The 21,521-nt window shown below is 37.9% G+C and overlaps 2 protein-coding genes across 5 annotated transcripts in view; one reads left to right on the top strand and one right to left on the bottom strand.

The window, feature by feature from the left end:
* The first annotated feature begins 744 nt into the window (after nt 1-744).
* Nucleotides 745-20,099, top strand: Crbn (cereblon). 2 transcript variants are annotated; one of them, XM_031382790.1, is made up of 11 exons: nt 745-846; nt 4,781-4,896; nt 5,697-5,899; nt 6,483-6,632; nt 9,817-9,976; nt 15,868-15,930; nt 16,844-16,928; nt 17,327-17,442; nt 17,747-17,811; nt 18,440-18,571; nt 19,186-20,099. In XM_031382790.1, exons 1-11 carry the CDS (start codon nt 780-782, stop codon nt 19,364-19,366), a joined length of 1,338 nt encoding a protein of 445 aa, XP_031238650.1. In that variant the 5' UTR covers nt 745-779; the 3' UTR covers nt 19,367-20,099. The 2 variants fall into 2 exon arrangements, with proteins under 2 accessions (XP_031238650.1, XP_031238651.1); XM_031382791.1 differs by having other exon boundaries at nt 758-846; nt 4,784-4,896.
* The window catches only part of Trnt1 (tRNA nucleotidyl transferase 1), a 12,630-nt gene continuing 8,913 nt past the window's right edge, over nt 17,805-21,521 (bottom strand). For all 3 annotated transcript variants that reach the window (XM_031382792.1, XM_031382793.1, XM_031382794.1), the window contains exons 9-11: nt 21,359-21,504; nt 20,935-21,218; nt 17,805-18,627 (exon numbers count right to left, since the gene is read on the bottom strand). In XM_031382792.1, the coding sequence (XP_031238652.1) occupies nt 20,970-21,218; nt 21,359-21,504 (395 nt within the window). In that variant the 3' untranslated portion in view covers nt 17,805-18,627; nt 20,935-20,969. The remainder of the gene's footprint in view (nt 18,628-20,934; nt 21,219-21,358; nt 21,505-21,521) is intronic.

The following is a 21,521-nucleotide window of genomic DNA, read 5'->3' as shown; positions in this document are numbered from 1 at the left end:
TTCCCCTTGGGGTAGGATGTCTTAAAACCTCAGATTCATTAGTTTACTGTTTTTCCCTTCTTCTTATTCTCTGCCTACCACCATTACTTCCTTCGTTAGATATCATTCGCCATTTCATTATTTTTCCAATTTTTATTCTTCAGTGAAAACATGTTGGGAATATATTATATACACTCTTGAAATTAAAAAGAAAAAATTCCAGCGACGATTCCAGTACTAGAACAATTCTCTTTCTTTTGGTATATTGTAATTGTTTTACCATACATTGATCCATTTTTCACTTAGTGAAGCCATTATGACTAAGCTAGCTTATATACTGACAGTTTTATTTTCCAGGTGATTATCAGCCTTTTTCTGTTCTTGCAAATCTTTGCTTCATATTGATACATGTCAATCTGGGGCTATATACGAGGGCTACTGAAATTGTTTTAAAAATCAGCTATATTCCAACGGGCCCCTGGAACAGTCCGTACTTCCAGACAAAAGAGGATGCTGTATAAGGACGTGTGTTTGCTCCAAGTGGACACTAAAAACACAGACTTGGGTTTCCCACCTGTCAAAACGTCTTTGTGGCTGGGAAGAGAAGGGAGCTGTATAACTTGTATAAGGGCAGTGGGTCATGGATGGCCTTGGGTCCCTTTTCCTTACACATGATCGGCTCGCCTCGTTGGAGCCGCCAGGGGGCGCTGTGGCCCGGGAGCGTGGCGCCAGCGTAGCGCAGATCCTCCCCCTGCGTCCCGGCACCGCCCTTTCCCAGGCTCCTTTGCGGGTAAACAGACATGGCCGGCGAGGGAGACCACCAGGACGCTGCGCAAAACATGGGAAACCACCTGCCGCTTCTGCCTGGTAACCCCCGGGTCGGGCGCCTGTTCATGGGTGGAGACAGATGCCCGGAGCCGATCCCGCAGGGAGGACGGGGACAGCTACTCGGGCGCGGCGGCCAGGGGGAAGCCTCTAGTGAGCCTCGCCCGCCGCCGCCCTGCGCTTTCCTCCCGGCCTGTCTCCTGGGCTGTTGAGGATGTAGAGGCGACGCACTTTCGATTCCCAGAGCAGGGACCTCATTCCTTTCCGTCTTTCCCTCAAGCAGGCCTCCCTGAAATGTTCTGAGGCTAGAGGAAGTTGGGAACCTGGTCACATTAGCAGCCGTTACTTTTCCTGCTCGCCTGCCTTTTAATAAGACTGACAGCTAACAGCTAGGCACTTGCACCGCAGTGAATGCTTTGCATGCATTTCTGCGTTTATTATTACACCTGTCATCTGTCCAGATCCTTGCTTGTAGAGGAGAAACTTATCGACGGATTGTTAAATATGTACCATTCAGGGACGTGAAAGGGCACGCACACAGTTGCAGAGAGAGGGCTCCGCAGTGTACTGATCTGCCACCACAGCTCTCTTAGCTATCTCCCTGTGGAGGCAGTTATTTGGTGGTTTTTCTCAGGCTTGCCAAGAATATGCCTACTGTTAAAATACTCGAGAGAGCGGTATTACCAACTTCCTCCTGCTTACTTTATGCTTTTATGGTTTATGACAACTTATGTAGCAGTATTGAACACTGAAAGGACATGAACTAGTGGTACATACTGTTCTTAGAATGCTATACACAACACAGACCATTTTCAAGGCCTTTTGGTTGTAGTTATAAGCCATTCAGTGTGTTAACCTTTGTTTGTATGAAAACCGTTATTCTGCTACTTTTAGGAGGTTCACAGTTAGGATAAGGCTATTGAGAATAATTACAACCGCAAGAGCATTTCATTTAAAGCCATATAAGCAACTGCTGTTAGGGTGTTCTTGGCTTGTGTTTCTTTGCTGGACTGGATACCGGGTACTCCCAAATCCTCTGAGCTATGTCTCCAACTCCTCCTGTGATTCTTGATGGGTAGGGATTATTCTTGGATTTGAAAATCTTGTGATGGAGATTTACTTAGGATTAATTGTGGACTAAGTTAGTCCTAAGTTGTTGAAAACTTGCATGTTTAGTCATTTCAGTGAGGAACTTTTTTTTTTTTTGTGGGATGTGAAGAAATAATGTCAGGTTTCAGGTAGTTGCCTCAGAAAAGCTGTGCTTCGGGTGTGAATCTGTTCCTTGGTCGTAGTGTAGACAGAAGGAAGAAATGCTGATTGAGGGCCAGTGCATAGAAAGCACTTTTTCTATATGTCACTGATTATTAAGCTGTACTAGCTTAAGTTCATAAAGGTGGTCATCTTTCAACAGAAGAGATTTCAGGGACAGTAGCTCCAGTGTGAATGGACCAAACATTTAGGGTGAGTGGTGGAGTAGGAGGAGGATGCTCACCTTCTGTCAGCAGTCATCAGGAGCTCTGAAAAGTCTGTATTTTCTTAATTTAAAATATTAGAAGGAAGAGGCTCCCTGATGTTGTAGATATAGAATAATGGTTTTCCAAATTATAAGAGTTTTATTTCTGGAGAAACATTGGATTGTGCCCTGAATTCATGTAGTGTAACTTGCTTTGAAAAGTGATCATCCTTAAGAGCTAAGGAAATTGCTTAACATTTTCGGTGTGAAGAATCTATATTGGACAACTTAAGTGCTAAAAGGTAAACATAACCAAGTTGGAGAAGTTAATTTTAGCCTCGTTTATGAGAATGGCTACCATACAGAGCAAATTCTTTCAAGGAATAAACATAGGAAATTTCAGGTGTGTTAGCCCTGGAGCTAATAGCAGATATCTTAAACCTGCTGTAGTAAAGAAGAGAATGGGTTTCTCCAAATGTCAAGTAAAATCTAGATTCTCAGAGTTGTGGATGAGAAAAATTAAATTCAGAAAAATTAAATTCAGCTTTGTCTTTGTCTCTTGATAAACTTCCCTATTGTCAAGAAAAACATGTTCAGAAATGTTAAACATAAACTATCTGCATACAACTTGAATTATGTTCAACTCTTTGATAGAGCCTTATACTAGGAATTTATAATAAAAGTAAAGTAAAATTTTTGTGTTTTCTGTTAAGAACCTACTTACAGGTAGTTTGGTGTAAATAGTAGTTTTCATAATGGAAAAGCTGACCAATTTGTAATGAAACCTTATGCACTTTAAAACTTTTTGGAGGTATTTAAAAATATATGAACAGAAATGAGATTTAATTTAGGCCATTGTTTCCCAACCTTGAAATTGTCACCCTTTCAGCCTGGAAAACCCCTTGTAAGGTGCACCCTAAGCAGTACGGTGTGTGTTAGAGCATGCCTGGATGACTCCTAGTCTGGATTACCAGGGTTTTTATAGTTGTGACAGTCAAAGATATCTTCAGACAGTTCCAAACATTACAAGGAACAGAGTCCTTGAGTGGGAAACATTACAAGGAACAGAGTCATCTATGGAAAAGGAACCCAAAGTTGGCAGGAAAAGCACAGCTTGCACTTGACAGACGCCACCTCTAGAAAGTAGTGATGTGTTTCATTCCTTCAGACTTCCATCTCTGCCCTTGGTAGCATCAAGTTATCAAGTGGATCAGCTTAGCTTTCATTTTAAAAAAAAGTGCAGGTAGAGGTCTTAAGACATCTCCTTTAAAATGTATTTTCTTTGTGCCAACTTTATTTTTAAATTTAGAATGACAAAGCAGTGTTTATGAAAATAATTGCAAACATTTCATTTTTAAATATGATGGTGAAAGCCAGGAGAGCAGTCACTGGGAAAGCAGTGCCCTGAGCCAGGTTTTAATGGTATTTTTTCCCAGTTTCATTAACAGATCTTTCTTGCCTGCTTGTTTCTTCCTTGCTTTCTTTTTTCACAGAGGAACTCTTTGTAGCTAAAGTCTGAAAGAACCTCAGGGATTACTTTGTTCGAGCCTTCATTTTTTTTTTTTTTCAGATGAAAAAGCTAAGCTTTAATCAATTGGAATTCATTATGTAAGGTGTTAGAATTAGTAGTGATGGAGAAGATAAAAATCATCCATACAGGAGATTGGCATAGTTTAGCTCTATCTCGTTAGGCTGGACCTAGTAATCTGCTTTCTAACAGTGTGGTGTAAATGCAGGGGAGGGGGGCAAAGTTTACAGTGCAGAAAGCTGGTGGCTGTTTCTGACCAGAAATCAAGGGGAATATCAGTCGCTAGGTCAGGCTGATTGTATGTACCCTTGATGTGAGGTAAGGAAATGGCACTGCCCTCAGCAGAATTCTGAGAATTATCCCCCTATTGAGGGATGCTGTGTGAAGTCCTGATAAGGAAGGCCGACCAGCCAGCATGCACCTACCACAGGCAGCAAAAGAGCTATGGCACCTAACCTAATGTGCTGTCCTGGAGGGAAACAGGAAATGGAGAATGGCTGAGAATCTAAGGCAGTCCAAGTAAGAGAAAGAATTTAGTTAACAGTAATGTGCCGATATTGAGAACCTAGTTGTCCCAAGAATACCAGATGCATGTACCGTGCTAACTATAGAGGAAGATAGTCTTGGCATGCTAGAATTCTATTTTTCCAACATTCCCAGAAATCTTAAAGTGTCCAGCACGCCTTTAATCCCAGCACTTGGGAGGCAGAGGCAGGCAGATTTCTGAGTTCAAGGCCAGCCTGGTCTACAGAGTGAGTTCCAGGACAGCCAGGGCTACACAGAGAAACCCTGTCTCCAAAAAAAACAAAACAAAAAACAAACAAACAAACAAACAAACAGGAAGAAAGGCAGAGAGATCACAGACCCAGCCTCTGCCACTGTCTTTTTAAGAGTGTCTTTCCTCAGTTGGGGGTGTGTGAATGGGAACAGAGCTGACTTCTTTTTTCTTATTTTTAAATGGATCTCATTTTTTTACATCTATTATTCTCTTTCAGCAGACAGTGAAGATGAAGATGATGAAATTGAAATGGAAGTTGAAGACCAGGATAGTAAGGAAGCCAGAAAACCAAATATCATAAACTTTGACACCAGTCTGCCAACCTCACATACAGTATGTAATTTAGTCACTTAACAAATGCAGTATGTGGGCCTTTCTCTGTGGCTGGAATTTCCTAAGTTTGGGGTGCAGGTGACTGACAGGAGGACTCCTGCATACCTATAGTTCCTGGATGAGAACAGAATTTTTTTTTTGTTTTGTTTTGTTTTTTTGTTTTTTGTTTTTTGTTTTTTTGAGACAGGGTTTCTCTGTGTAGCCCTGGCTGTCCTGGAACTCACTCTGTAGACCAGGCTGGCCCCAAACTCAAGTACTGGGATTAAAGGCGTGCACCACCACTACCCAGCTTGAGAACAGACTTATTTTCCAGTGCATAAGCATGTAATTTTAAAAATGGAAGCAATATCATACTATATCCTCATGTGATTCTTGACTACTTTCTAATATGTAAACATACAACTTTAATGTTTAGACTTATCCTAACTCTTTGAGGAGTTGTCTTCCTCTGAGTGGTTCTGCTAGTAACTCAGCCATTAAGTGTTCTTAATGTCGTTTCAGAACTGTCGGGATGTGGGACAATATTCTAAGTACTAAAACGCTGCCCTATGCTTTTTCAATTTTGGACATAGAGTAGTTTTGGTTAAAATATTTTGAACTACAAAATACTGAGTGATTCTTCATAAAAATTGGGAGATCTAATAGGAAATACTAGATCAAAAATTAGAGTTTGGTAGATGCATGCTTATATAACCAAGATCATTTAAATAAACGTGTGCTCTGTGTAGTCTTTTCCTCTGCTTTGTTCTTTAGTGGACTGAGGTGTAGTAAGTGTGTGTCTTGACTCTGTTCTTGAGTAGTACCTGGGAGCCGACATGGAAGAATTTCACGGGAGGACTTTGCATGACGATGACAGCTGTCAGGTGATCCCAGTCCTCCCCGAGGTGATGATGATCCTGATTCCTGGGCAGACATTACCACTGCAGCTTTCTCACCCGCAAGAAGTCAGTATGGTGCGGAACTTAATCCAGAAAGACAGAACCTTTGCAGTTCTCGCATACAGGTGAGAGATTAGACACATCTGCTTACCACCCTGCCAAGGTTAGTGTGGCAGCCAAAGCCAGCTGGGGATTTGCAGATGCTCGCCAGGACTGTGAAGCAAACCGTCTTGTTTCACACAGGTTGTACTGGTATAAAACCGTGGTTAACTGAAGCTGTTCTTCAAATAGCCTGTGGCAAATGAGGGGACCTTGGTGGAGGCAGGAAATGGAAACAGGAAGCCTCTCATCACTCCGCCTGCCCTTCCTCTGCCCCTCCCCTTCATAGTGCTGCTAATTAGCAGCAGCCATCATTGTCTACCACAGTGAAAGAATGCTCACTTTGTGAAATAACTAATAATAATAATTTAATAATAATAATGATTTAAAAAATATTTAAAACTCTTTAGCACTGGGTCATTTCAGTGAAGCCTAAAAGTCTACTTTCATTCTAAAATGCACTATTTGCCTTCTGGAGCCTTGTGTGGTATCTTGACAGTGAGGGTTGGCTTGTTGTAAATTGTCACATTGTTTGCCCCATTTGTATTGCTTTGCTAGTTTTGCATTACTATTAGCCAGAGTGAAAACTCTACATTTTTGTCTTGGAAGTAATGTGCAAGAAAGGGAAGCACAGTTTGGAACAACAGCAGAGATCTATGCATATCGAGAGGAGCAGGAGTTTGGAATTGAAGTGGTGAAAGTGAAAGCGATTGGCCGGCAGAGGTTCAAGGTCCTCGAACTTCGAACACAGTCGGATGGGTAAGGAACATTGAACATCTTCCAGGGAGATGATCTTTGCTAATTTACTAGTTATAATTTACTAGTTATTTTAGAACTTGTTCTCTTCGCTTTCTAAGGTGACAGCCCATCCGTAGTTCCAATGCTGATGTTTAGCATAGTCACCTGTCAAGCGTAAAACTGTTGAGGCTTCATTTTCATCTCGCAGTCCAGAGTGTGACTTAATGTGGGATGAGGCTGTGGCATTGTTTAAAAATATTTTTAGGTGACTGTAATGCCACTCCAGGTTTGAGAACAGTAATACAGACCCCAAAGGTAGGGACGCTAGGGGAAAGGCTTTGGAGTTGAAGAGCTCTTCCGCATCGGAGAGTAGAAGGCAAAGCTGGGATCAGCGTGTGCAGCAGGAGGGTGTGGTATGGGCAGCTTTCCTGCTCTGGAAGCCCACACTGAGAACACTTGCCAACTGCTACACTGCAGCTGCACCAGCCGTGGAGATGTGTGGCTGTTTGCAGTGTCAGTTGTCTATCATCCTAAGATGTCCTTTATATGAGTAATGAAATGCTGTTGTCTCTGCACTGTGTGAAGCTTAGAAGTTCCCTGGGGATAGTAACATAGTTAACATAGCTTTTCATATGGTCAGGAAATACAGTGTTTGTTTATCCTTTTCCCATCAAATTCTGCTAACTTAGCCCACCTTCTTAAAAAGGAAATGAGTTAGAAGCAAACATTTGTTTTAGCTGGTGTCATGTCTTGTCTCTGGCACACAGGAAGCACCTGCTATGCCTTAGGAGACAGCCTCTGGGTTCTACCTGTTCCTGGGGAATTGTTCACTAGTGTGTGGTCAGAATTGAAAGTTCTGTCAGACTTCTTTAGTTCATGTGGTATCTGAGCACAGGAAGGTTGGAAAATTTTAGGAATCAGCAAGAATGAGCTGCACGAGGACAGGATTTATTGTTTGTAATGCTCATATTGTAAACAGCTGTAAATATTAAGTAACAAAAGTGTACAAGTCAGGCAGCAATTTAAGACAATAAATTGGGTAGGGTGTGTAGTCTTGAGTGGCTTGGTTTTCTCCTGATCCTTCTCTAGAACATTTTATTATATAAATTCAAAACCTTTCTGAGTCCCTCATTAGACAAGCTGCTGGAGAAGTGACTGAAACTTTTGTGGTTTACATTTGGGATAGCATTGTGTAAATGAGAAGTGATCCGAGACTCTGTATTGTAATAACAGGCTGGTTGTTTTGTTACTGTGGATTTCTTTGACACTAACTAACACATTTTAATTTATTCTCTGTATACATCTTGATACAGATTGGTTATCTTTGAATATTTCTAGAAGCTACAAAAGAAACTGACTTGGCTAGTCTATTTCTGTATGTGACTTCAGTAATTAGTTGTGCACAACTCTAAAACTTAAGCTAGAAGGAGTCACTGTCAGAAAGTAGAGCATGAAACATGGCTAGAATCTAGTGAAGACGGACACAACACTGACAGGGACAGACCTTGGGAAAGAGAATTGTTTCTAGTATTCCATATTCCACTCTATATTAAGGTCTTTCAGAAAGATGTGTGTCAGCTTAAAAGCCCTCTGGAATAAGATTCCTTTGCCCCCACTTCCTCGCTGGTCCACCATCTCTTAAGGTAGTCAAATGATAGACACCATAAAAGTGGTCTAGGACAGCCTCTGCTTTGGTAAATGAATAAGCTTAAGTACCAGAGAGGTTACTTGCCCCAAACTATACAAGGAAATAAGAAACAGCTGATTTGTTCCACATTCTGACTTTCAAACTAGCTTTTGACCGTTATACCAGAATTTCTTCTTAGCACATTGGAAACTTAACCCTATGAAATCTGAAGTTTAAGATTCAATTTTTGTTTTAACCTAAATTACACTTCATATATGAAAAGCACAGTGTTACCTTCTAGCACACACATACACATACATATATATATATATATATATATACATATACATATATATATATATGTATACATACACACACACATATACTTTTTACAAAGTAATACACAGAAGGGTGTATTTGACTTAGAGTAGGACTCTTCGAAAGCTGTTTCTTAGAAGTATACAGAAAAAGAAAATCATATCCTGCTGGAATTATAAGATTTCTTATCTGTCATATCTGAGATAAGTAATTTGTAGTTAAAAGAGTTTGAACTATATATCAGAAACACTTTAGGTGAAAATTAAAATAGTGTAACATTTGATTTTGAAGAGACAAGGTTGTTTTTTTGAACTGCATTTGCAGGTCTACTGGGATGTAGCTAGATGCTCTGGGCCTTTCTTTATACATTAACCATCTACACTTGTAGTGCCTTGTTACAAGTATTATAAAAATAGTCCCTAGTCAGTGTGAATGCAAAATCCTGAAGTTTTCAGATCTTCCTCAATTTCATGTGCTTTATAACCCTTGTTATAAAACAGTGCTACTATAATCATAAAGTAACTGTCATAAACACATTAGGGAAAATCAACAGACTTACACACACACACACACACACACACACACACACACGCATGCATACACACAACCACAGACATGTTGAATAGACCATGAAGTTGGTTCCACAATGTCTTTGGTACAATAAATTTTTGTTTAGTAACTCACTCTCTCTCTCTCTCTCTCTCTCTCTCTCTCTGTCTCTCTCTGTGTGTGTGTGTGTGTGTGTGTGTGTGTGTGTGTCTGTGTATATGTGATATGTTTGTAATGCTGTAGTCTTACTGTCCAGAGTTTATTTGTGTGGGTTTTTGTCCATTCTTTCTCTACCTATTTTTTGCTCTCTGGATGGTAATAACAAAGAGTATGTGAGGCTTACAGTCTAGAGATTAGGGGATAGAAAGTTGTATTATCCCTGGATGTGTCAAGATAATCTGTAGCCTGCATGATGAGTTTTTAAAATAAATTTTGCTTCATTTGTGCCTGCATATTTATCTGAAATGTATAATCTCTTGATTCTAATTCTGAGATTGAAATCCATATCTAAGTTATCTCATACTTTATATTAAGATTTTTGAAAATTGTGTTGAGAATCTCTTGTACGTATTTATATATTACCATTTGGTCAATTTGCTTAATAGTGGGAACTTGGGAAAATCTTATTTAAAATTATCCTATGTCAAGAAACTTACAGTTTAACTTAGTGTATCTAAAAATGAACAACATACTTGATTCTCTTTATTTTAGAATCCAGCAAGCTAAAGTGCAAATTTTGCCAGAGTGTGTGTTGCCGTCAACTATGTCTGCAGTTCAGTTAGAATCACTCAATAAGTGCCAGATATTTCCTTCAAAACCCATCTCTTGGGAAGACCAGTATTCATGTAAATGGTGGCAGAAATACCAGAAGGTGAGATGCTAATTTCTTATGTGTCTTCTAGAACTGAAGACAGATTGCTTTTAAAAAGTCACAACTCTCATGACATTCTCTAGACATTGTAGCTCCCTTGATCATAGATGGATGTAAAAATAATTCGCCGGTTGTTATTTATGAAAAGTAACTTACAGTAGTGGTCAAATGTCACACAATTGTAAGACATTCCTGATTTTCTGCCTGTCACATATGTATTAATGGCCTGTGGCTCTTAGTCGCCATAGGAACTCTAATCACGTATTTGGTTTTGAGTTAAGTGCTGCACTGAGGAAGGGTCAGAGTTGTTTGGGCTAGCATTCAGTGGCAGTAGAAAGGAATGCTGCCCTAGGACTTTTCAGAGGAAAGATTTTGTCAGTTGTTTTTCTCCATGCTTCCTGACACCCAGAAGTTGACATGAGAGTTTAAGGCATTGTTTCTTTGCTGCTGGAATGTAGCTCAGTGGCTGAGTTCTTGCCTAGCATGGTCAAGGTCCTACATTTGATCCCAGCTGAGGAAACCCAACTATGTCTGCTTGGGCATTACTTCTCAGGCATTTCTTTGGCTAAATGATTTCACCTCTTAGGACCAAACTGAAAGCTGTTCTCTGCCTCATTTCACTGTAGGGGCTCATGGAAATACAGCTTTAGGTACAAATGCGTTTCCAAAATTTATGATTTCCTAAAACTGAGAAATGTACTCATTTTTAAGTTCAGAATAAATTTTTTTTTTTTTTAGTACTTTGTAAAAGTACAAAAGTATTATTTCCACTATAAACATAAAAATCTTATGAATAATGATTCAGAACCTTACTTTTTGTTAAGTTAGAGTAGGGAGGCTTTTCATTTTATGTAAGTAGCTTGGCACCCTAAACTGATATGAATTAATGTATAATTTTTGTGACAAGTATCTCATTTTCTTTTCACTGTTCTATCACATTTAGTATTTAGTTTCTAGAGAAGTTGTGTTTAATGTCTCATAACTGTTAGGATATACAGTTAATTTTTCTTCTTGCTCTCCATTCTGTTAGCCATTCGTGAATAGTACATACGGTATGCTTTAGTTAGTGTTTCTAAGAAGTATAATTAGACTTCTTAAACACGTGCAAAAAGGATAATGAAAGTAATATACTTTGACGCTTTGACACTGTTATTGCCTTAAGTTGCAGGCAGCTTTTGGTCTATCTACAAAATACTTCCTTTTCCAAACTGGGCATAGAGATTTTCAATGTATCTAACCCTATTTATCAATACAACAGCCAGGACTTACATTCACAGTGTTTTTTAAAATAATTCTTATGTCAAAAGATAGCTCTATGAAGGAGGTTTTATTTTTCTTTTTAAATTAAGCTATTTAATGCTAAATGAGTCTGCCACTTGTTTGCTAGTGAATGTTTATGTGGGAATTCCTCCTGTGGAGATGCTTGTTTCCTACATGTCATACCCATGTTTAGCTGTCCATTCAATGGCTCGATATTTTTCCAGCAGGACTTATATTGAGATTTAAAATTCAAACTGGGATGGTAATGGGAATCCTTAATTATGTCTACTTTCTAAACTCCCCTTTGAAAAGTTCTAAATATATGATGGGACTGTAATTAATAACTGACTTTTTGGCCCTGTATAGCAAATCCTGTCTGGCCTACAGGACTATGAAATTCTAAACTTGAACTTCAGTTCAAGCTCATAACACAACTTTTGAACTTTAAGATTTGTGTTACTTATTGGTTAAATTTTTCATATTCTATGGCTAAAGTTCCTCCTTATGTTTACATTGAACACTGATTTTTCTTTTTTTCCTTTCTTTTTTTCCTTTCTTTTTTTCCTTCATTGGCTCAAAGAGCAAAGACTGGTCTCTGCTTGTCTGGGGACAGATACCTGACATTACTGAGTTGTCTTCTTTTATCATCCTAGACTTGCCCTCAGTAGCCCTTTTCTGATTGTCAGAGTTTCTAAGGCCTCAATAGAAGGAATTAGGGAATAGGGGGAGGGGAACAGGAGAATAAGAAAAGAAAAAGAGTCCCTCAGCTTTTGAATTTTTCAGATTGTTTCAGGTTTCCTTGTTCAGGTCAAAATAAAAATAAAAACTGTTTTTAGAAAATGTATATTGTACCCAGTGACTTCTAAACTCTGTTGTACCTATTAGACCCATCACAATGTGTCTAAAAAGTAGACTCTAAAACAGGATGCTCTAGGGATGGTTGGTCAGCACTTCCTGTTAAATCTGCATACTGTGTGTGTAAGAGGATATTCAATTACTTTGAAAATGGGGCATGCATTGCTTAGGTTAGACAGACCTGGGGTCAGTTCAGTCTTCAAAGATTTTATTCACATTCACTTGTACATCCCACCATAAAACAAAGTGTAAAGGATGTGTCCTTTTCCCATGGCTGAGCAGTAATTAAAATGGCAGAATTGAGAAACTGCTAGCATGATTTGAAGGTAGTTGTCATGCCTCTTATAAGGAAGATAAAGGATCTTGGAGAATATGGTCTTCCTGGGATGTAGTTAGTTAACCTTCAACATATATAAACTACTCTCAGATCACCTCAAATAGTGTTGAAGCCTCCTTGCGTGTTCTGTGCAGTGTCCCATTGTGACAAGTAGCAGTAGAGACCTGATGAGACATACACATACTTCAACATGGTGGATGTTGAGAAGGGAAAAACATTAGCCAAGTTAATTGAGAAACACTTCAAACCCATTCTACATAGAGAATTGATTTCCTGATATTTGGGCTTTGAAACTGGCATTTACTTTTCTTCTTTTTTTTCTTTTTTACTGTTAAATTATGGTACCTTTCTAAACTCACTATCATGATTGGAAGAGATTATGTGAGATGACATACTTGAATTTACCTTTGTCCAAGCTTATCCATATATAAAACTTGTCATTTTATTACAAGAGTTGACTGAAATATAAAGTGTAGTGTTGAATGCTCATCCACAAGGTTATTCCAATGCATGCTGTAGAGCAGGAGTGTAATGGGCACTGACTTACAAAGGCAGGACCCTCAAATATGCTCCCACAGGCTAATGTTTATTCCCCTTGAGTTTATAAAGTTAGGAAGATGCATTTTTCTTATACATTATGTAAAAGGATAGCCACTATCCTTCTCTTTGCTAACAGTGTCTTTCAGGAAACTTTTCTGTATCCTTTGACAGACACATTATTTCTTTTTTAAAGCTGCAGGAGGCTGCTGTGTGGTTACATTGTAACAACGCACCAAGTCCTCCTTGAAACCGGCACTAAATGTCCAGATTCCTTTTGCACAGGTACATATGCTCAACCTTGGTAGTGAGGTGACCTGACAAGGCGGTCTGGGAGTTGATTTTAACAGCCCTGGTAAGAGAGGCTCATAGTGTTAATATTCCTGTCCCCATGGTTTCACAGTGCACAACCACGTTTGTCGTTCTGATAAGTGCGGCTCATGGATTCAACTTAACTTGCATACTTGTAGCATTTTATTTAAGGGCCTTGTGTGCTTGTCTATGAAGTTTCTGTTTATATTTTTTCCTACTGACTCATAGGCTTCTAAGAACTTCTGATTTTTGTCATTATAATCACACTCGACTCGTCTTGCTCTCGGCTATCATGGGCTAGTTTTGGATTTGGTGTGCTCTTTTACATGGTTTACTTTATGTGGGGTGTGCTGCCTTAGTATTCTTAATTGTAACTAGTAACTTCCTAAGAAAGTGTCTGCACATGGTTTTCTCTTGTAAACAGGAGTCCATGTTTATTCTAATATGAGTATCGCTATCTCCAGACGGCTCATATTTGCCCCATAGCAGTTGCCAAGTTTGTCACGCCTCACAGTGATTTGATTGGTCACCTAGGACCAGATAGGTTTTAACTTTTACTCTCCTGTTATTGTCTATACATACAGTACTGCTGTAGCTTTCTCAAGTTTGTAAACAATGAATATAATTAGGGTCTCTGGCCTTCTCACTGCTACTTTTAGTGAAACTTCCTAAGTATTCAGCTCTTGACACAGAAAGACTTTTAATTTTTCCCCTTGCACACATATTATGCATATATAGAATAATAAAGATCAAACCAGCTCTCAGTATTAGAGGAAATTTGATAAATGAGAGAAAAAAGGTATTAACTTCCAATTCATTTAAATAAGTTTTAACATTTACTTTGATTACTGTAATAGAAGATCAAACTAAAAATAATCTCTGAGCCCATGTAAAGGAATTCAGTAGAATGATTACATTTAACTTTTTTTCCCATTATCTTATCGGTTTCATTGTGAATTTAATAGGTTTTTCACAATTTTTAAAAATTTTTGCAGTTTCATTTTAAGGGCCTTTCTGTGTGCCATCATCCGTAAACTCTGTTCTCTGAATGACTGCAACTTCTGTGAAGACAGTCCTCAGCCCCGTTAAGTACCTCAACTTTGTGGCGAGGACTACAGATTTATTAAAGGATGACCCTTTTACAAAGTAAACCTTAGGAACACCTGGGAACTGCTGAACGTTCCTGACACAGAAAAGAAGCCATTCTGTATGCTGGCAAGTCAAGAGGACGAGAGTTGAGTTCAGGCGGTTGCTCTATAAGAACTAACTTCTCCCTTCCATTTGTATAATCACTGTTAAAAACATATTAAACACATTTCTTCGTATAATATCTTTGAATAAAGATATTTAGAAGTCCTTTGTTTCAAAGGGAATTGAGACACCACCTTGTTTATATGTTGGAGCCATGCAAAAGGATGGCATTGTTCAATGCATTCCTGTTACTATGTTAAGGTGCCATTTATCTTTTACTTATGACTATGTAAATAAATGCATTGGGGTTCTCTTTATCTTGTGTCAGATTACACTTTTGCACTACACTCTCTAATGCCTTGATGTTACAAAAGTAACCATCTTAATATGAAAGAAAGTATGTTTTTCTACCTCGTTGAACATGAGTCAACCAACCACCTCAAGAGAAACTTTTTCTTGGTTTCCTGTTATTTTGTAATTTAAAGCATTTCTAATTTTAGGAAGTAGACTTCTTTCCCAAAAGTATAAGCCTCATGGGCTGTGATTTACTTTTTAATGTTATTTATAGATGTATAATATCCCAAATACTGGAGAAGACCTAAGTCTTTTGCTCTGGCTCACTAGGCTAGACTCCTGAGCTAAGCATGAGTAGGAAATCATCCAGATCATTTTTAGGTAGGCTGAAATAGAAGTTATGCCAAGCTATAGTTTTTCTTTCAAGTATCTACTTTGAGCCGTAGCCCAATGGGTGCTTCAGAAAATCTATCTCTACCATGTGGTAATTCCTAAAATATTAGGAGCTACCTAATATTTTAGGTAAACAAGAATTGTATCTCCTTGAAATACACCTCTAAACTCTACTTGAATTTATCTTGGACAAGATTACTGAAGAAAATTATATATTTAATATATATTGCATATAGTCTGTAGCAATATTTAGACAGGAACAATTAATAGTTCTACATACTCCATCCATGATAAAGGTCGCATATTGGCATAACATTTATTCCTTTAAACTTGTTAAAGCTTAGTTTATAGTGTTTTAGTTGCCTACCATACTTAGTACATATGCCGTGTGAGCTTGTAGTCTAGGAGCGATAGAATGTACCATGTAGCCTAGGTGTATAGTTTCACCACTCAGGTATCATTAAGTGTACTTTGTGGGCAGCATTTCTCAGAGTGGGTCCTTGTCATTAAGGTATTATAAGTATTTACATCTTTATTTCAGATCTAGTATTTCAAAAGCATTAAACTGTCAAACATTTCAGATAATAATCTGTTGGTGATTATCTTTTTAAAATTATAATTGTTTTTGTAAGAATAATCATCTTCAGCTATTACTATTTGTATTATTAGAACCTTTCCCTTGAATTTTAATAAGTGACACTTTTTGTTTCAGAGAAAGTTTCACTGTGCAAATCTGACATCATGGCCTCGCTGGCTGTATTCATTATATGACGCTGTAAGTAACTTGACTGAAACTTGTATATTACTTCAGTACTTGTAATTTACTAAAGTAAAACAGGCAGGTATTACTAGAAAGTTGTCTTTTATTAAAATGTTTATAGTCCTATTATTTATAACTTAGCAAAATATGATGGCAAACTTTGGTTATTAAAATTATAAAGGGTCATGTAAAGGTAAGTATATATTTTCCAAACAAGTATGTTCTTGCATATCTCTGCATCATTAAGGAGTGTGAGCATCTGCAAAGGCTTCTGCTTGTCAGGTACAAGAGTACACTGCCCCTGCTTACAAACCGACTAAGAAACAATACTAGGGTAAAGAATCTTGATTTGGAACAAAGCCCAATGACAATTACGCTGGTTTGGGAAAGATGGGTATAACACACATAGTAAGCATTAAACAAATGTCTTAGTGAATCCCTGCCAGGAAATCTAAAAACCTAGAAAAATTAAACAAATAATTTGAGTACGTACGATGTACATACCACTGAAGGGAAATGGAGTTGGCTTCTGCCTTTCAGCAGTTTTTGAGTCATCACAAAGGCTCAAATGCAGTCTGTGAAAGTGTGCTAATGCCTGGGAAAAGACAGACAGCACTTTCTATAAAAACTGGTTGTTGAGTGAAATGTGTAGATAGCAAATTTTACTACAGGAGCACACTGCCATTTGCACTAAGTCAGAAAAGAACTTGAGAAAAGTCAGAAGAAGAACCCATTCAAGCAGCAGCCTACAAAAGCACCCAAAGGCATTTAGAATCATACTCCTTGGAATATACAACCTAAGGTGAGAAGCCTGGGGGTTAAATTCAACCAGTTTCACCTTTACAATACAGACATCATACCTGGTCTCAGGTTTAGTACCAGTGTATGTTTTTAAAGGCTGAACATTATGGCTTTTGTTTTAAACCAGGAAACATTAATGGATAGAATTAAGAAACAGCTCCGTGAATGGGATGAAAATCTGAAAGATGACTCTCTTCCTGCAAATCCAATAGGTATGGCAAGTACTTGCTATCTCTGGCATGTTGTTGATAATGGGGGAAAAAAGGCCTTAAACATTACTCAGTTTAAACCAACCTTTGAATTCTAAAAGGGCATTTACATTTCTTTTACTTTGAACATTTTTTTTTAAAAAAAAAAAAGTAATATTGCAAGCCACAATGGAATCCACTTATTGTTAATTTTCTAACTTAAGTTGAATTGCCAAAGTGACTCTCATGTAGATACTTCCTGTTCTCTAGAGGCGTGAAGCTGGCTCCAAGACTTAGCTTGATATGTCATCTCTATTTGTTTATAAGTCACTTCAAGTATGTTTGACTTAAAGGAAAACAACTTAAGGGTATATTAATGATTCCTAAGTTTAAAACCTGCACACCTCACTCTGTCTTTTAAGACTTTTCTTACAGAGTAGCTGCTTGTCTTCCTATTGATGACGTATTGAGAATTCAGCTCCTTAAAATTGGCAGTGCTATTCAACGGCTTCGCTGTGAGTTAGACATCATGAACAAAGTGAGTAGAGCCTCCATGTCATCGTTTAGACTGTCAGTCAGGCTACAGACAGCTGAGCTCACATGCTACCTCGATTGTATAGTAATATAGTCGGATACTAGAAGTACTTGTTTAAAATATAAGGTCTTGTTCAACTTTGAATCTGGTATATTCAGTGTGTAAATCTGAACCATTTCAAATTACTTTTGCAGTCCATAATGTAAATTTGTCTCCTTGGAAGTGTGATCTTCCAAGACATTAGTACCCTAGAGAAGTTTATTCATCATCTGGGTAACATGACTATTTTTCCATTTAACTTTTTTAGTGCACTTCCCTTTGCTGTAAACAATGTCAAGAAACAGAAATAACAACAAAGAATGAAATATTTAGGTAAGATCTTTATTTTTTAATCTATCTCTCAATATATTTCCATATTCCCTTTCAGAATTCTGAGGTCCACTTTGCATATTTCCACCAGTACCTAAAAATATACTCGGTAAAGAACATAAAGACAGGGAAGGCCTGTGTTTATCCTTCCTGGAAACATCCATAATGTCTATACAATATTTCTCCCCTCAATTTTTGTTTACAGACATCCCATCTTAAATCATAATATGAATGCTTCAAGCATTACACTTCACCTACTTCTGCTACACAGGAACAAAATTGGGGGGTCTCTGAATATGTGCTGATGTTATTAAACATAACACTTTGATGAATTCATCAGAAGTGAAGAAAGTAAGGAAACTGATATCTAGGTAAAGTAACCAACTGTCCAAAGATGAACACATGGCCTCACTAGGCTTTGTAAACACTAGTATATTTTCCTATGAATCATCAAAGAATATTTTCAAGCCAATAGAATATCTCCCAACCTCCTGTATTTTACACAAAGTACTGTATAATATCTAAAATTCAAAGGTTAAAAAGCATAACTTATACCCCAGATAAGTAAAAACCTGGAAATCCTATTTTTCTTTTCATTGTCTTGTTCTCCGCATTATTTCTTTGTTTGCAGTTTATCCTTATGTGGTCCAATGGCAGCATATGTGAATCCTCATGGATACGTACATGAGACACTGACTGTATATAAAGCTTCCAACCTGAATCTGATAGGCCGGCCTTCTACAGTGCACAGCTGGTTTCCTGGGTAATGTGGCTAAGTACTTTTTTTGTTGACTCTTCATTTAGTCTTAAACGAAGCTTCTAGAAAGTATACAAAACAAACAGGATAGAAATAGTTTAATCATATCATCAATAGGTTAAAAGCAGGGACATATGAGATGTAGAAGCCAGTAAATAAATCATGCTTTTTCTAGCTTGCTTTAACCTTGGTCTCCCTTTTACTTTGGAAGTGGCAGAAGAATTAGGGATTACTGACTTAATTATCCTCGCACTTGAAGAAAAATCATCTTATTTGGCATCATTCTTGAGGATTGTAAAGCTAACAGTAATATGCTAATGTTAAGCACTATGTGCAGAATCCTCTACCTGAGAAAAATGGTAACTCGAGAGCAGAAGTGCCTTGTTTTCAAGGGGCTCATGCTCTCCTTCATCTGCCTCACCTGCATCTCCGACAGAAATGTAGAGAAAAGCAGTGAGGTTAAAGCTGGAGCAAATAGCGACACAAACACGAGTGCAGTGATAAGTTACCAAACTACAACAAGGTAGTTTTGTAAAATTGAGGTTTAAGAGAAATTTCATGACCTAGACTAAAGGTTAAAAATAGGTTTTCTAATCTTACATCTTTCCTTCGTCTTATAGGTACGCGTGGACCATTGCCCAGTGCAAGATTTGTGCAAGCCACATTGGATGGAAATTTACAGCCACAAAAAAAGACATGTCGCCTCAAAAATTTTGGGGCTTAACTCGCTCTGCTTTGTTACCCACAATTCCAGAGACTGAAGATGAAATAAGTCCAGACAAAGTAATACTTTGTTTATAAGTGCACCTGTAGGAGTGACTTCCTGACAGATCCATTCTGAAGTCAGATCTGCCCAGACATCACTGCCTCTGATAAATGTGTAGTTGGTTACAGCATTTGGCTACCAAGCTCAAGAGCATATTTAGGGAATGAGAAAGCAGTATAAAACACAAGGTTGGTTCATAAGTATTTGCAAAGTAGCTTGGTGCCATTGATTATCCTGTTGAATCTATGATAGGATAAGAAAACACAGTTGAACTAATGGGAATGGCTATGGAACAGGATTGGGGCACCACTGCTCTAAATGATGAATGTTCCAGAAGCTGAGTTGGTAAGCACAAGACAGAGGCAAGGCAGTGTAATTTTAAAAGGACTTTGCTCCTTTCTTTAGCTTGTCTGAAATACTGATTTGTACATTTTGAAAATATTAAAGAGTACAATAAGCAGTTTGAGCAGAAATAATAGCATTTGGTGTATTTGCACTATTTATTTGATGAGCCTGTGATGTGCTAGATCCCTTTAACTAATGTATATGTCCATTTTGCATTTCATTTGCAAATATAAGTGAACAGTATATATTTCTAGGATTATACTGTTTAGGAAATAAAGTTAAAGCAACTGAAGGGCATCTTTACATAAACCTGGCCAACACTAATACCTATATCCAAATCTATTCTATTTAGTTGAATTATATCAAAGTAATCAAGTAAAGTACTTAAAAGTGTAAGTACAGTAATAAAATGTAACTCAAGAATAGGCTACTCCTTAATGTCATTTTTTTTTTTTTTAAAAAAAAAGCTCTCCTTCTGTTTCATTGAAGCTGCAGTGATGAAGTGGGGGAATTATGCCTTTACTGCTGCAGTATAATATGATGATCCATACCCTGTTTACCATTACTTTCAGATAGTACTGTTTAAAGGAAACTTACACAATATAGCAGCTTTGATGTCACTCCATCTATGCAGATGACAACAGCAAGGAACTCCATAGTTTAAAATCCAGGTATTTTCTAACCTGGGTGAAGTAGATTTTTGACGCTCCCTTTTATAGAACAGAACCCTATTCGACTTCTAAGAAATTCAAAATCTAAAAGCAGCTATTTGCTTGTACAGTACACAGATATCTATGAGTGGCTATGCAGTAAGTAGAGTTAATTATAAAATATCAAAAACCTAAGCCATATCTAATTAATAAAATAAACAGTGTGTTCACTATCTGTGGCACCTGATATAAAGGCAAAGGTCTCAACACAAGTCCTCCTGTTACTCCTGCAACTTTCTGAAATCTGAACAATCCTGTTAGAAATAGATGCCACTTGTGGGCTAGTTCAGGAAACGGTAAGACAACATAAACTAAGTTATTTTAGCACACAAACTGTTTTCTTCAATGGTTACCATATTTTAAGATCAACAGCCAGTCTAAATAAGTAACAGCTATGACTTTTCTCACCTGGCACTGCTCCAAAAGAGTTGGAAAATTCAGAGTTAAGTGTGTTAAGAGGAGGTAGACTTGAGCTTAGTTTTTCTATGTACACTCATGCTGTTTCTTAAGATTTCAGTAGACACAGAAGGAAAGAAAACCAGTCTTACCAAGACTTTCCACTGTTTCATACGGAGCTCATTTTTTAGGTCTTCTTTATGTAACTTAGTAGTTCATCTTTTTCCATTTGGTAACCACTTTTCTTCCACTGTTCACGCAACTGCTGTAGCAGGGCCCCAATCTCCTTCCCTGAAGAAATGCCCACTTTCCTGATGTCATGTCCACTCACAGGGAATGGCGGGACAGACCACTGCTGCATCTCCTTGAGAAGACCATGCTCTCCTTGGTACTTCAGCAGCTCACACACGCGGGCAGTTGCATCCGGTTCCCTAGACTAAGTGACACAGTTTTATCACATACTAAACACAATTTCATTGTACTATTTAACTACTTATTTCAGATCTACAATTTGAAAAAGTTACTTCTCTCCAGTTAGTGAGAACTAGTTTCTGATGAAACCTAATACATACTTACATCTATAACAAAGTCTTGATATGGTTTCAATGGTTCTGAACTATCTGTTGCTTTAACCAAGTCTTTCCTGTTTTTAACTATAAATAAACCCAGGTTTTTTTCGTCTTTTGAAATTTTCAATCTCAAATCCAGTTTTGTGACATCATCTTGTACTTTGAATAAA

This window comes from Mastomys coucha, unplaced genomic scaffold, assembly GCF_008632895.1.
Source record: "Mastomys coucha isolate ucsf_1 unplaced genomic scaffold, UCSF_Mcou_1 pScaffold20, whole genome shotgun sequence".
NCBI classification, from domain to species: Eukaryota; Metazoa; Chordata; class Mammalia; order Rodentia; family Muridae; genus Mastomys; species Mastomys coucha.
Note: the sequence above shows the minus strand (reverse complement) of the source record. Positions and strands in the feature narration are given on the sequence as shown.

What these genes read in the sequence shown, in the direction of transcription:
- Crbn (XM_031382790.1), top strand. Translation starts at nt 780, where the DNA reads ATGGCCGGCGAGGGAGACCACCAGGACGCTGCGCAAAACATGGGAAAC. An exon ending in CTTCGAACACAGTCGGATGG is followed by an intron (nt 6,633 to 9,816) that starts GTAAGGAACATT and finishes TCTTTATTTTAG; the next exon opens with AATCCAGCAAGCTAAAGTGC. An exon ending in ACAAAGAATGAAATATTTAG is followed by an intron (nt 17,812 to 18,439) that starts GTAAGATCTTTA and finishes CTTTGTTTGCAG; the next exon opens with TTTATCCTTATGTGGTCCAA.